Raw genomic sequence first — 14,994 nt, forward strand, 5'->3', positions numbered from 1 at the left:
ATCATGTTGTGTGGGGAAATGAATTGTTATGTTGCAGCAGAATCTTTCTTCTGTATTTATTTCCCAACACTGCCCTCAGAGGCAGCCCCAACAGCTGCTGCTCTTTCCTGGGGAATAACCATCCCACACAACATCCCTGTGTGCCCAGGGAGTATGACTGCATTTCTGAGCCTTGCTGCTCCCCACAATGCCTCTCCTGACCTGCTGGAGGAATGAACAGAAAAGCAGAAATCCTAGATTAAAAATCGCTGCTTTCTTTTTGATGCAAATATTCTGTGTTACCAGCATTCAGGCTGGAATTGGCTGTAACAGCTGATTTAGTCACCCAAGCCCACACTCATCATTCAGGTTTTTTCTTTATCTCCAGTAAAAAGAAATAAGCAGCTAAACAGGCTTGTGCGTCCCTTCAGGGTATGGTTCCAAGCAGATTATTTTTTTCCTGGAAACAGCCATTGCTTAGCATTTCACTATAGCAGGTATGTAAGCTTAAGCTGTTTGTCTGGACTTCTGGTACCAAACAGCTGAATTTATCTGAAATGACCCACAACCTCCATGCATTAAATTCACAACAGCAATGATCAGCTGGAATCATGCTGAAGCAGCTCCGAGCTTCAATTTTTCCTTCTTGTTTGCAGGAAACATGATTACCATCAAAAGGAAAAAAACCCTCAGACACCAGCTATGCCAAGCAGCTGCAGTATGGAGCTTGGGAAAAATATCTTGTGAGGAAGATCACTGATCTGGAAACAATCTCCACATGTGCAGATGTGCATGAATACATTATCTTTAAAAAGAGTCTTCAAGATGGTTCCTCTGCCCTGGTAAGCCCCTCCTGCCTGCTGGAGTTGCCTCCTTGTCAAAGGTCTGATGGAGTGAATAGAACATGCCAGATGGGAGAGACAAGTATAATATACCTCTTCTTTTTTTTTTTTTTTTTTCTCTTTTTTTTTTTTTTTTTAACCTCAACCACAGCCATTTGGTTTCTTCTTTCATCAGCCATGTCTTTGAAAAATTTCAATTTGAAAGAAACAAGGTGCAACTTTCAATGCTGGTTGAAAGAATGCCGTAGGTTTCTCCCAAGCACTTGTGAGGATGGTTCCGGATAAATCATCTCAGTTTCCTGTATTTATACTCCCCAAGGGTGCAGTGAATCAGCATTCCTGGATGCATGAAAACTGTCACCAAATGGGATTAATGGCAAAAGAAAATAGCAGCAAGCAGCAGTGCCTGAGCTGCAGAGGAAAACACCAGTTGTTAGTTCTGCAGGGCTTGGTTGAGTGTCTGAGATATAAACGCTAACAGTTATTTTTTGGTTTGGTTTTACATTTGTTAGTTTTGGTCTTTTAGGAATGCTTCCAGTTTTTGGGAAATCCATGCAGTTTAGCAGAGTTGGGTAAGTGTAACGGGTGATGCTCCTCTGGGCATTTTTGAAGCTTGTTGGCTCTTGCCAGGGCTGAGGGACAGGGTTAACATGACACTGAGCATCTCCACACCTCAGTGCAGGTCCTCCTTGAAGGTGCGTCAACAACCTGGAAGAGCTGCTCCTCTCTTGCATGTGGGAGAGTGACTTTTTACATGACAGATATTGAATGGGACAAGGGGGAGTAATTTTAAAATTAAGAGGAAAGATTCAGATTATGAAGAAATTTTTTATTGTGAGTGTTCTGAGGCACAGGTTGCCCAGAGAGGTTGTAGGTTCCTAGAAGTGTTCAAGGCCAGGTTGGACAGGGCTTGGAGCAACCTGGTTTGGTGGAAGATGTCCCTGCTCGTGGCAGGGTGGTGGAACAAGATGATCTCTAAGGTCCCTTCCATTCCAAACCATCCTGTGATTCTGTGTTTCCATGTTTGTCATTAAAAGTTTAGCAAAGGAAAAAGGTTTTGACCTGATTTGTGCCAGATTCCAGATGATTTGTGTTCTCTGATTACATCCCCCAGCCCATTAACCTCCTGTGCATTACAGCAAGCAGCCACTACCGCACCAGTGAAGATAATGCCATGAAATATTAATGAGCTGGTTTTGTATTAACTAGACAATGCTGGGTTGGAATTGTTGCACCCACAGCTGTTGCCTTGACTGCAGATCACAGAGCAACTGGAGGTGGCTAGGTATGCCAACGCTGTTACTGATGCACACAGATTTTCTGTGAGTTCCTGGCTCTTTCTTGCCCTTTTCAGGTGAGGAACCAGTTGCTGTAAGGGCTGGGTGTCTGTAGCAAAACGTCCCAGGGCACAAGGCTTGCTTGCAGGACCTGAGCTGGGAACATGGGTGTTCTGCTCCTCCTGTCGGGAGCCTTTGCAAAGGCCCAGAGGGATTTAGGTACTTTGTTTCACTGAGAGTTTCCTTATGCTGGAAAATGACTCCTGCGAGCCTTTGCTGGGAGTTTCTAGGCCATGACACTGTTGCAGGTCTCAGCAAGGGCAGCACTGCCATCGCCTGAAAACCTTCTCCTGCTTGGGGTCACATGAAACCCCCTGTCCTGCCAGCAGCCCGGGTCACCTAAAACTGGTTCGTCCTTCCACAGCTGTTGTGTTTCTTTAATAAAAGATTTTTTAAAATTAAATTACATTCATCAGTGGAACCTCCTGTATTGTTACTGGCCTCAAAACTTTCTTCTGTAAGCTGGGATGTCTTTAGATGCCCTAAGAAATAACAAACCCAGAAAACAACTTATTCTCGAGGTATTTTCAGTGATTTGAGTGGTGGTATTGATCACGTCTCTATTTCTCCACTGCAGGCGCTGTCTGTGTTTCTCTCCTGCAGGATTCCTCCTCCACCCCGCCGGCCACAGTCAGAGCACAGACAGCAGCACAGCAGCATCTTCTATTACACCCACACCGTGATGGGTGAGCCGAGTGGGTTTTATTCTACCTGGCCCTTCCTGAGCGCATCTCACCAGACCCAGGGATTTTTCAGGCTGGGATCACAGTCCAGCGGCCCTTTCGTGCTCGTACTTTTTGTGCCGTGCCACCATCTAGTGGTGACTCCAGCGACGAGAGGCGACCCCGCCCTGCCGGGGACCCCGGGGCTGCTCTGCTCAGCTTCATCTCTGGAGGGATGCTGCTGGCAGCACTCTGCTGATGGAGCATAAAACCCGGCAGGTTAACTAGGATAAGGCTTCTCCCACACGTGTCATCCTGCTCTGCTCCTTCCTGTGTTCAGATTTTAGAAGTGCTGCTTGTGTTCGATGCGTCTCTGCGGCTCCATTGCTCCGGGCCCTGCCCGGCTTTGGGAGGTTGCTGAAGGAGGAGGGACTGGGAAAGGCGGTGGGGAGGGGGAGAGCAAAGGTGAGCACTGCACGCACACAAACACACACATCCCCATGCACACACACGCAGTCCTAGTGGAGTTTCCAGGCATTTATCTCCCAGGAAGGCTCGGCAGCATTTTTTACCCCTGTGAGCAAATCCAGTTGATGAGCCAGAACGCCCTGTGGGAGGCTGGAAATCATCCCGTGCCCCCCTCGCTGGGGAAAAGGAGAGTCAAATTTGCACAGCACTTTGGAGGAGCTGCCTTCTGCCTGGTGTAATTAAGAACAACCTGAAAACTGCTTTCCTGGCCGGGAATTGCAGCTCCTTGAGCTGCCTTTTTAAAACAATTTTTCCTCAGAGGCAGGTGATGGTGAAAAGGGCTAAAAATCTGACACAAGTCAGGAGAGGAAGAGAAGGCCTCCTGTGGGTGTCATCTTTTGGTATTTGAGATAGAGAGAGCAAGACCAGGGGGAGGGAGAGGTGTTGGACATGACTGACCCCACCTTGAGTGTCCTTCGTGTCTGCCATGGCCACTCTAAAAATCTTAAAATCTTTGAAAGCAAAAGGCAATTAAATATCACCCTCGTCACAGCTGTAAATGCTGCATGAATTATCACAGCCAATGAACCCCAGGTTTGGGCTTCTCCACTGTTTTATTGGGGCATTAAAGTATGTAAATTGCTTTTCCAGATGGAAAGTGTTGAGGTGGCTCATTACCTGACTAAAGAATGCTGGACTTGAATGCACTGCACGGTGCTCACTGAATAATCACAGTAAGAAGGGATCTTTCAAATCCGCAAGCAACAAACTTGAACCAGATGGGAAAGATTCAATTATGTTTTAAAGTAAACCTGGCTATGTGTGTGCAGGATACGGCAGGAGAATGTGTGCAGAAGAATTTCATGGAAAGGAGCAATTACTTTATCAATAGGACATGCAAAGCAGAATTCACTCATCAGTCCTGAACAGAAGCCCAGATAAATGAGCCTTTTAAAGAGATGACACATGGACCAGGATGGATCTGGGCCTCAAGCAGGTTTAAGTGAGTTTGATTAATTTCTGTACAGTTATCAACTCAGGTTTTGGTCCAGTGACTTCTTGATATTTAGCCTTGGATAATGGATGTTGTAATAGGGATGTAGGACTTTGTCCCAATCCCACTTCATTAAGTTGTGGAAATTGAATTGGTTTTGAATCTGAAGATGCTGGTTCTTTGTCCTCCAGCATCTCTGCATAACATCAACTCAACAAAAAAAGCACAGGGAAAAGCCGAACACCTTTTTTTTTTTTTTTTTTTTTTTTTTTTTTGCAAAAGAACACAGACATTTGAATTTAATAAATTATAAAATTAAAGATTCTAATTTGTATATACATTTTTAATATACAAGAAATGGCTATTTATTGCAATTTCTGTGAAGGCATATGTAAGTGAATGGAAGTTGCATATAGATATTCAGAGGAACATAGCTAATACTGTGCATTGTAGGTGAGTAAATAAGACATTAAATGCATTATGTAATAAAATAAAACATAAAACCCTTTGAGTACTGGTAAAGCACCATTTCTAGAATTCTCAAAATATCTGAAAGCATTCTGTGGAGGTGTTGGGAGACTCTAAATATTGAATGGATATATGAATATAAAAAGTGAAGCATTCATAACAGATAACAGAAATTTTAAAGGAAATGATGGTGAAAAAAACTGGCAGATGACTGAAGCCAAGGAAACCAGAATTTGTTTGGGATTTTTTTTTTTTTTGAAGAGAGACTGTCACTTGGATTTTAAGTTTAGACAGCCAGAAAAATGACAATTGAGAAAACTGTGTACTTGCAAGGTTAGATGGTAACTACATTGTTTCGTGGGAGCACGTTACTTTATCTCTCAGATCTCCGAGATAGTCTCTGCAGGAATATATTTGTTAATAAACCTGCTTTAGTTTCTGGGGATTAGGTTACAGTAAAATATCTTTCTGCTTGTTATGTCTGAAAATGCAGCACCTGGGCAAACAGCAAACTGGCTACAGAAGATCCACTGTGATGATGCTCTTGCCCAATTACAGCATTGTAGAGAAGATGAAACCGTTGTCAAAGTTCAACCAAACAAAAAAAAAAAAAAAAAAAAAAAAAAAAAAAACAGACCAAATTTTCCTGCATGACACAGAAATGAAATCAGCTCAGGAGAGCAAACCCCCACCTTTTGTCTGGGGCTGTGTTTTCTTTATCAATAGAGCCCTGTGTTGTGTTTTCCAGTAGAAATGATGTACATGTTCTTGGGGAACTGCTGGAAAAAAACACCTTTTGAAGAACTCATGGCAGCTTGTAAAGAAGGCATCTTTCCTGGTCTGAAGAGATTTAACTTCCCCCCTTCTCACACAGGAAGAGTGTGAAGGCAGCTGGTGGCTCCTGACCCTTAAACAGATGGTCCACCAGCCTCTCCATGTCTTGAGCAAGGTAGACTGAAGCTTCTACTTCAAGTAGTTAAGTGTTCCCCCCCCAAAAAAAACAGCTAGAGAAATATTCAGGAGAATTTAAACCATTGAAAAACAAACCAAATTAAATCTCCCAGAAGGTCAGACTGAGAAGGGAACAAGCCCTTCCCAAATACAGATGGCACCAGGCATTCCATGGGGCTCCTAATGAACACTGAACCTAACACAGCACCAGACCAGCCCTCCAGGAGGCTGTTCCTGCTCTCTGAGGCAGCAGAACTTTCCACTTTATCTGGAAAAATGCTTTTTTGAGCTGTGGGCACTTCCTTCCGTGGTATTTCTTCACACTGCCTGGTTGACTAAGCCTATTTGAGAAGTTAGGGCAGAACAGAATCTATTAGATGAGTTACCTCAGGGGACTGGAGCAATGGGTCTCAAAAAAGTCCCGGAGGGTAAGACTGGTACCCTCCAGGCAGCAAACTTTAACCTCCCCATCTGCATAAATCCAGCTCCAACCCTTTCTATCTTTGGGTTTGTAAGGGTTTTTCCTAAGATTCATATGCTTGGATGAGCTTCTAGTCTATGAAAAAGCTGGGAGTTGTGGTTTATTTTTATTGTCCACAGAGCTAAAAAGACGTTAACTTGAAGGGGAAAAGATGAGTTTTATACTAACCACATCTGTGTAAAGGAAATGTGGAAGGCAAGAAATACTATGACTACAGGCTGGGAGCCCGGCTACAGCTTGTGTCTCCCATGGCACAGCAGCTGGAATGATGTTGATTTAGACACGTCTTCCTTGCTTATAAATAGAATGGTGGGGTTTTTTTCCCTTCAGCACTCATTACTACATTGCTGCTGTGACCTGAAGCTAGTCTGTTATTAAAACTTGTCCTGTCTGTAGGCAACCACAAATCCCTTGGCACCAGGATCCCCGGGCTTGTCCACGCACTGTGGCTGTGGGATGGCCGGCAGGCCATGGAGCAGGGCTGAGACAGGGCACCAAGGACAAGCACCTTTACCTGCAGGAGAACACTCCATGTCCCAGGAGTGAAAGCCTGCAGTGCAACTCTTCCCACTGTGCTGCCAAACTGCAGAGCCTGAGTTTTACTGCTCCACACCAGAACAGATTTTTGCTGGTGCTGGCTGCTGCCTCCACATCTGCAGCCACGTCTGCTTGGCCCAGGAGATGGTTCCTAATGGTCTGGACTCTTGGCAAGCCTGTTGGGATTTCCAGTTTTCATGGTCTTCAATGTATCTCTCATCCCTGTGCTATCTGAGCTGCTCCACGTGTATCCCCTTTGTCCTGTGTAAGAAGGGCCACTTGATGCCACGACACCAGCTGAAAACATTCTTTCTCTGCTTGGGCTAGTATCTCCACAAAGAATTTTTCTTAGACCAGGTCCTGTGCTTCAAAAACTTCTGGCCACAGTTCAGGCCAAAACAGTCCCACATGCAGGTGCTGTAAAGCCCGAGGTTCCCACAGGCTCCCTCCTCCTTTCCAGGAGGAATGGCTCATTTGGAAGAGGAGACTGGGCAGTTCATTCAGTCGTGGTGGTCAACGGCAGAAGGTCACAGGAAGTCATATGTGCTCTACCTTGCAATACCTGTGAAGTTCTTTGCCAGCAGCTGGGCCAGAGAAGAGCTCACACATTGCTGAGAATGCAGCATGTTCCCAATAATTTTGTGACTCCATATACAGGCATACTGCTGGTGCCTCCTCAAACCAGGACCAGCTCAGGCTGGAGGGTGAGATCTTCCCCTCAGACAGGAAAATCTGAACTTGGAGCCACCAGACCTGCCTAATGGTAAAGAGAGGATTTCAGGGAAGCCCCAGGCTCTGCAGGAGATTTACCAGCAAAGAAGAAACAAATGGAAGAATCCAAGCCAGGAAAAAAACTGCTCAGATGCCACCCACAGCAGGAACCACTCCATGCTGCCTGTCTGGGCAGTGTTAGAGCCAAGCTGAGTTCATCTTCTGTTCTCCAACCAGGAATGCAAAATGACCTATGAAAACCATGATGACCCTGAGGGGAAAAAAGTACTCAAAGGGCTGTCAGGTTACACATCTTGAAGTTTTCTAGCAGACCTGGTGCTGTGAATACACATGTGTGTGTGTTTGTTTATGTAAGGGCACAGCAAACAGTTGTTCACTTCTGCACCAATAAAGCTGTCCTAAGGAAAGGAAGGTAATACAAAATTGATTGCTCAAAAATAACTGCATCCTATATGGGGGAAAAAAAGTTTGTCTTAACAAAGCACCAAAGAAAAGACAACAAGAATCCAGTCATCTTTAAGTTAAACAGAATGTGGGCAGAAAAAAATCAGACCAATAAAAAAAGCACCAACCAATAAGGGTCACTGAGGCTGTTGCATTACAGGAACTCAAAGACTATAAAAAATATGGATAATTGTAAACAGAAAGACTAGGATGTTTTCAGTCCAAGTTGGCCAGATCTACCCTACTAAATGTCTTGCGTGTATCCAAAAGTTTAGGAGAATCCTTTGAAATTGTTTATGGAAGTATGTAAACTACTGCTTGTCAGTTTTTAATTTACACATAAATATACGGCTACAGAATTTTCTCTGTATTTTCTTACACAGTCCTGGTTCAGGAAGCTACGAGAGCACATGCCGAGCTGTGACCACAGAGGCAATTCCGCCAGGGTCAGCCAAACCAAGCCCGGAATGTCCTAAGAACCTTCCTGAAGTGGGCTGTGTTGGTGCCAGGGTTTGTGCAAGGCACAGAAGCATCACAGGAGTGCTGACCCCCTGCTTGTCAGAGTTAAAGGGATTTATTATGTCTTGGGACTGCTTTCTTCCATACTAAGCGTGACTCCCATTGCTATTCCCAAGCAGTTTTTCACAGGCATAGAAGAATTTAAAGAGCCTGTCACTGAGAAACCTGCTAACCTGACCTAAGTAATGTGGTTTGTTTGGATTCAGTGGCACACTGTAGGGATATTGCACTAATACTCTGCCGTACCCTGTACACCTAACCTAGCCATCAACGTGTTCAGATTAGCACTTACGAAACAATCTGTCTTTTCCATTTATAGTAGGCTTGAGAATTTGGTATCTCTGCCATAGCACCACTTCGATCTTTCCCCATTTTTAGTCTCTACAATGGCCAATACTACGATGTTGGTAACATCTCTATAAGAGAAAAGTGTTGTTTGTGCCTTATTTCCACTTTAGTTTATTTTCCTAAGAGTCTCTCTTTTCATTTTCTCAGCGATCAGCTCCTGAATTCTTTGATTCCTTGTCCTTTCATAAGGCCTCCTCCGTGTAATGATGTTGTGCTGCGGTACTTCGTTATCCAACCCATCAACTTTATAGGGAACATCCACTGCATTTATTTCTGGGTGCTCCTCAGTTGCATTGGAAGGGGGTGCAGGTGTTTTGGAGAGCAGAGGAGGGCTGGTGGCAGACTGTGTGGTGGACACTCCCACGGGAGGGCTGAGGGTTGTCAGGAGCTCCTCCTCAATGACATTATTCTTATTTACATTGGCACTGGTTACATTGCTGTCCTCTGTTACGTTGCTGTACGTGTTGCAGGACTTGCAACACAGCTTATTGTACCCAGGAATGGAGCAGTAACGGGAGAGGACTTCCATGCGACAAAACATTGACTTGTCTCCTTGACAATGATCTTCTGAAAGAGAAAAAGGGGACAGATAAATAAAGAGCATCTTCACATTAATCAGAAAAAGAAACACAGCTGAAGCTTTGGCAGTGGGCAGAGGGTTTGATATTTAAAGTGGGATGGGAAACTGGCAAATGAGCCTTCTATAAGCAGAAGCAGGCTTATATTCAACCTAAAAGTCAACACGCTTCAAGAGCTGCAAAAGCTGATCTGAACTGTTTGTACCAGCCCCATCCAAACTCTAGACCATGACACCCCAATTTCTGCCTTCACATCCTGGAAACACTGCCCTGAAGACCGTGAAGCCACAATGAATTGTGTTACTGTCCTGGTTTAAACTTCAAAAGACACTGATTGTGATGTGTTGTTGCTAAAACTACATTGAACTCCCACAAAGTCATCAAGTTTTATATTAAGAAATTTATTTTTTCCCTCATTGCTCCTTTTAATGCTTTTCTGCAACCAAACAGTGACTAACCATGGTCAGGGGTAACATATTTATCTGGACTATCTCAGGAAAGTCACGTCCTATTTTGATGCGTACCATGTAACTCTCAGAACTAATCCATCTCCACTAATTGGAGTGATATTGTTGCCAGGTACCCCTACTCTGAAAACAGCAGCATTTTCTCAGCAGGTCTCTTGTTTGAGAGAAAAGTGGTGCATTTACCATGAGGCTTTTCTACTCCTCCGAGAAGGGAGCTGATATTTTTGGAACAACAAACTCCAGTGAAATGGAGCCAAGCCAGTCCGTTAATGACTGGGAGACTCAGTAAAAGTCCTGATTTTTGTGTCAATGACTGTAATAAAAGAGAAAGAATGAGAATCGATAAGCTTTAAGCTGTCAATAGCTGTTACAACAATCTGCACGACAATAGAGGTGTTATGGCAGATCCTGATCTTGCTGAAATGCAGGTGGTAAATTGTAGGCTGAGGCATTAAAGGTGAAGGGGTCAAAGTGTTCCTGCCTGAGAAACAGAAACAGAAGCCTACTCGGAGATTCCCCAAGCCCTTGTGATTTCTGCCCAGGGGAGGCAGAGGACTGAATGAATTGGTGGCAAACGGGTGGTGAGAGTCTAGCAGGCTCCTTGGAGAGATATTTGCCTGTCCTCTGTCCTGCACAGACACCCCTCAGGTCCTGTGCCTCCAGGATGAAGTAATGGAGCCAGGCACTGCATGAAGGAAAAATCCCAACATGCAGCCCATGCTGAGAGAGGAGTCAGAGGGTTTGTAGGAGAGGAGAGGCTGAGGAGAAGAGCAGACTGACCAACACCTGGCATCACCAACAACAAAACATCTCTGTGACCAGAGTGCTGAGACAGAGATGAAATCACTTGCCTCTCTCCCCCTGCTCTTACTACATTTCCACCTCCTCTTACAGTAAAGGGTGAGTAACTCCAATTACTCGCCTTTATTTAGAGTGCACCCGATGGCAGACGGTGCTCTCAGCCTCATCTGGAGCTCACATTTCACCCTCCTGCTACGAGCACTGGCTTGTGTCAGCACCCTCACAGCAAAGGAGAGAAGCAGAGCAGGTTCAGCGATACCAAGGGGATTTGGAAAGCGTAGGTGCCACCTCCTCACTCATCCTCAGTCAGCAAAACAGGGCATCGTGGGTTTTTCATTGGCAAACATATCAGTCTAAAAGAAACTAATAACTGGTGCTTTAAAATGCTAGTGCTGGCTGAGGCAGATGAAAACACCTCCTGTACATTGTATTTATGCCCTGATTGTTGCTTTTGTTGCAGAAAAGCAAAATTGTAGTTCCTACTTTAGGATGTGTCAGGTAATTTTCATATTTTTCAAATGCTAAACTGAAATACTGCTGGAGATTAGGAATGACTCCTTCCTTAGGAACCTAAGAATAGTACCGTGGTTTTGGAGAGATTTTCAAACCAGCCTTTAAGAGCTTGAGCTGTTCATACCTGAATGCACAGCTCCATACAAAAGCCTGCATGTGCCTATACAATTTATATATATCTTTTTTACATACCCCATGAGAGTCCTCTTTGAACATCTTGCCTTGTGATGCATGACCCTTATGCACGTTCCTCTAAATGGCTTCCATAATAAAAGCCAACAGTTATAATATTTAAATGTGGTTTTAACAAGTCAGGTGTGTTCTTGGCTTTGTAAGAATCAATAACAGCACCTTTAGAAAAATGCCTTTTTTCCTAACAAAAATATGGAATGTCAAGCTTAACAATACATGGAAATAAAACTGCATTATGTAATGAGTTTAGTGACATCTGATAAGTTATATAAATAAACTCTGCAACTTCTCAATGCCAGAATGAAATTTTGATCCTCTATCCAAACCAAAATATCCAGATTTGCTGAACTTTTATTTATTTTTACTTGCAGTATGCATGACAGACTGGAAGTATATATTCAAAACATCAGTAAGAAAAAAATAAATCAGTTTCACAGTCACTTTGGTACACATTAGTCTCATAAAAAAATATTGAAAAGCAAACTGAATTGGCACATCTTTAATATTATGTTAAATACATACAAAACACTAATAAAATATCCCTGATAAACCAAAGTGCATATAGACATAGTGCACAATGCCCAGATACCTTATTGCACCATTCTCTATAGCCACCCATCTCTTGAAACATCACTAAACATTGTCTATTTAAAGGTAACAGTCATGAATATATTTATACAGTTAAACATCGATTATTTTACATAACAGTATTCAGTGCCAGATACGTGTCTTTGCTTTTTCACCTTGTCATGTAAATTGTTAACATGTTTCAGGAAATATTAACAGCAAAATTTAAATATGTGATCACATGATAATGACAAGTTTGAAGTGCTACACTGTTGACGACCCAAAGATTCAAAAATGCCACTTTTCCAAAAAATATGATCAAAGCAATAAGGTAGTAATTTGCTCCAAGACTGCAGTTTTACATTTCTGCTATTGGTACTGACTGTCACAAAGAAGTTTATGACTTCTGAATTCCAAATCTTCAACACAAACACGGAAGGAGAAGCACGAATGCCAGTTAAATTTCAGTAAGTCAGGCCACAATCCTGTCTTTATGAAGATATGGATATGCACTGTGCAAATCAACCTCCAATTAAATTTACTGCCTTCCAATAGTTATCATTCAAGTAAAAACACTCCATATGATTAACTCAAGGTACCAGTGTACTGTTCATATTTAAAGCTGAATCTGGTAAATTAATGCCATTCACATTTCAACATTAAGGCATTTTTCTAAAATTCATCTCCTAAGCAAAAAAAGCAATAAAAATTGAGGTAATTCTGTAGTAGTTCACACTGTTATGTTTGCCAGTTGACACATCTAAGAGCACACACGCACACACACACACGCACACACACACACACAACCGTACCAGTCAAGTCAGACATGCACATGGTGAAAAAAGACCAGAGATGTGATGAGTATAAACAGCTCCATGCTGAGCAGCTGGAGACATCGTAGTCAATGAAAACATCATATTGCCTCTGCCACGCTGAGGAAAACACCACCACGCCACCTTCACCATGGACCATGCCTGTTCTGCTTTGGGTTTGGTTCTAAAGTGAAAATACGCAAAACTGGCAAAAATTGTGCGATGGAAAAAACAAGCGCGGCTTTTCTCGAGGAAAAACCCACCAAACGACCACCTGGAGTCTGGCGAGAGCAACTGCATCAGAGCAGCACGGAAAGTACCGACAGAAACTCAGCTTCTGCTCCCCAGTGAGCCCTCCCCGGGCCACAAACGTAAAGGTGAGGGTCAGGAATAAAAAATGAGCAGTAAGGGTGAGGAAAGCAACAGCACCTCAAAGGAAAATGGAATGAAAAAATTCTTCCACTCATCAGACTACCCTGTCAGCGAACTGAAACCAGAGAGTTACGAGATTTTGGGTTTTTAGATAAAGGAGAACTTTAGCACTACAAGGTGTCATTATTGTGATGTGATCACATTCACAATAAGTTCTCAGTTTTGCTATCAAACTGAACATCAGGAACCAGTAAGAGCCTTTTTTCACCACCACCACCAAGCAACAAGCAAACCGATCCCAGCTCCCTTTCAGAGGACTGCAACATACTGTGGAGATCCAACTTCACACATCCAACACTTCAAGACCTCCACCACCAGTGCTATGCAAGCTCCAGAGAAGAAAGACACCGAGCACCGAGTGCCTGGTGTGAAAAAACAGATTCAGCCCAAGATTTAAACTTGGCAAAGTCAGGGGAACTTTCCGCATAGAGAGAAGAAGAGAGCAAAAGGCAAAGTCCACATTCGATGTGGCATGCATTTAAGGGCAAAGGCAGAGTTATAAATGGGTCTTTTACTTGAAGATATTTTCTGGATGGGGTAGTCTGGATCGGGTCTTGACAGCCATTGTATCATGTAGGTTTTCTTTGAAGGATCAGAAACGTTTCCTTGAATAGAGGAAAAAAAAAAGATGCAACACAACATATGTTAGGCAGCATTAAATTGTTACCCTGTCAGAAGGGGACAAGCTCAGAGAGTGAGTGGGCTCCAGTTGTGAAGGAGCCCAGGGAAGGATTGCAACCAAGCTGTGTGAGTTTGGACAAATGGTGCTGTTTGGGGAAGTTGCTACAACCCATGCCCAGCACCTCACAGCCAACACTGAAGACAGCCCAAGGGCCAGTTCTCCAGAAGCACTTCTCATGGCAGTGTCACACATCCCCAGAGACATGCAGTCTAGTTTAGTTACAGTGCCTCATTAAAATCTTTGTATTGGAGACCATAATTGACAGCTTGCTTCTAATTAATTAGAAATCAAAAGCCACCCTGAGAAATACATCAGAAAAAAAAAAAGAAAAATATCAACTACATAATAATAGGAATATGTGAAATGATCTCACAAGTATCATTTGCAAACAGCTGAAAAGCTAACAAGAATAAAGGCCTGATTGCCCTGGATTAAGCAGGAACAAATTAATCACAGCTTCTAAAAACTGAGTTAGATAACTCCTGTAGATAACTTGTGTTTTACGGAATGAAAAAGAGGCCTGGAACTGTTGGCAGAGGTGGGGAAAGCAGAGGCATCCTTGGTTAGCCACAGCTCAGGAGCCCCTTGCCAAGCCCCACAGGTCTCAGGGGTGCAGGGCTGGACTCAGGCACTGCTCCTCTCCCAGGGCAGCTGTTGGCTGCTGGCCACATCCAGCCATCAGCACTGTGCTGAGGTCTGTCCCGGACTCTCAGGCTGTCCTGGGCCAAGCAGGGCTCTCCAGCAGCAGAAGAGTGCCCAAGGAGCCCATCGGCAGCTCCACAAATTTTACTCAAAACAGGGATTGTGGAGAAGTGCCCCCCGTCTGCCTATGTAGGCAGACATAGCACACAAGTATCAATTCAATGAAAGCATTGCAAAATAATTAATTAATTAATTAATTAATTAATTTTTTTCTACAAGTAATAGAAGCTATTGAAGAGAAGCCCTTACTGGGACACGGAGGTAGTCGGCAGATCCTGACGGTCTCTGGTTTATCCTCCTTGCACAGGCCGATGGCGTTGTCCCTGGTCCGGCACAGGACCGGCCGATCCTGGGTGCCATTGCCACAGCTGACAGAGCACTGAAAGGACAGCAGCAGTTACTCCCCAGCCACCCTCTGGAAACAACAGGTTAGAAACTACCTTCTCAGTTTTAAACTGCCCTTGATTTGGGCTGACCTGGTACATT

The 14,994-nt window shown here is 43.8% G+C and overlaps 1 protein-coding gene and 1 long non-coding RNA gene across 2 annotated transcripts in view; one reads left to right on the forward strand and one right to left on the reverse strand.

The window, feature by feature from the left end:
* Window positions 1-1,995: 1,995 nt before the first annotated feature.
* Window positions 1,996-6,595, forward strand: LOC136297437 (uncharacterized). The gene is made up of 3 exons (XR_010723163.1): window positions 1,996-2,175; window positions 2,736-4,291; window positions 5,499-6,595. It is a non-coding gene; the product is annotated as an uncharacterized lncRNA (long non-coding RNA).
* Window positions 6,596-7,526: 931 nt separating this feature from the next.
* ADAMTS2 (ADAM metallopeptidase with thrombospondin type 1 motif 2) overlaps window positions 7,527-14,994 on the reverse strand; it is a 170,722-nt gene continuing 163,254 nt past the window's right edge. Inside the window, exons 25-27 of the mRNA XM_066197448.1 lie at window positions 14,758-14,887; window positions 13,640-13,729; window positions 7,527-9,329 (exon numbers count right to left, since the gene is read on the reverse strand). Coding sequence (XP_066053545.1) covers window positions 8,869-9,329; window positions 13,640-13,729; window positions 14,758-14,887 — 681 coding nt within the window. The 3' untranslated portion in view covers window positions 7,527-8,868. The remainder of the gene's footprint in view (window positions 9,330-13,639; window positions 13,730-14,757; window positions 14,888-14,994) is intronic.

This window comes from Chamaea fasciata, unplaced genomic scaffold (genome assembly GCF_029207755.1).
Source record: "Chamaea fasciata isolate MVZ Bird 193981 ecotype frontalis unplaced genomic scaffold, bChaFas1.0.hap1 SCAF_15, whole genome shotgun sequence".
NCBI classification, from domain to species: Eukaryota; Metazoa; Chordata; class Aves; order Passeriformes; family Sylviidae; genus Chamaea; species Chamaea fasciata.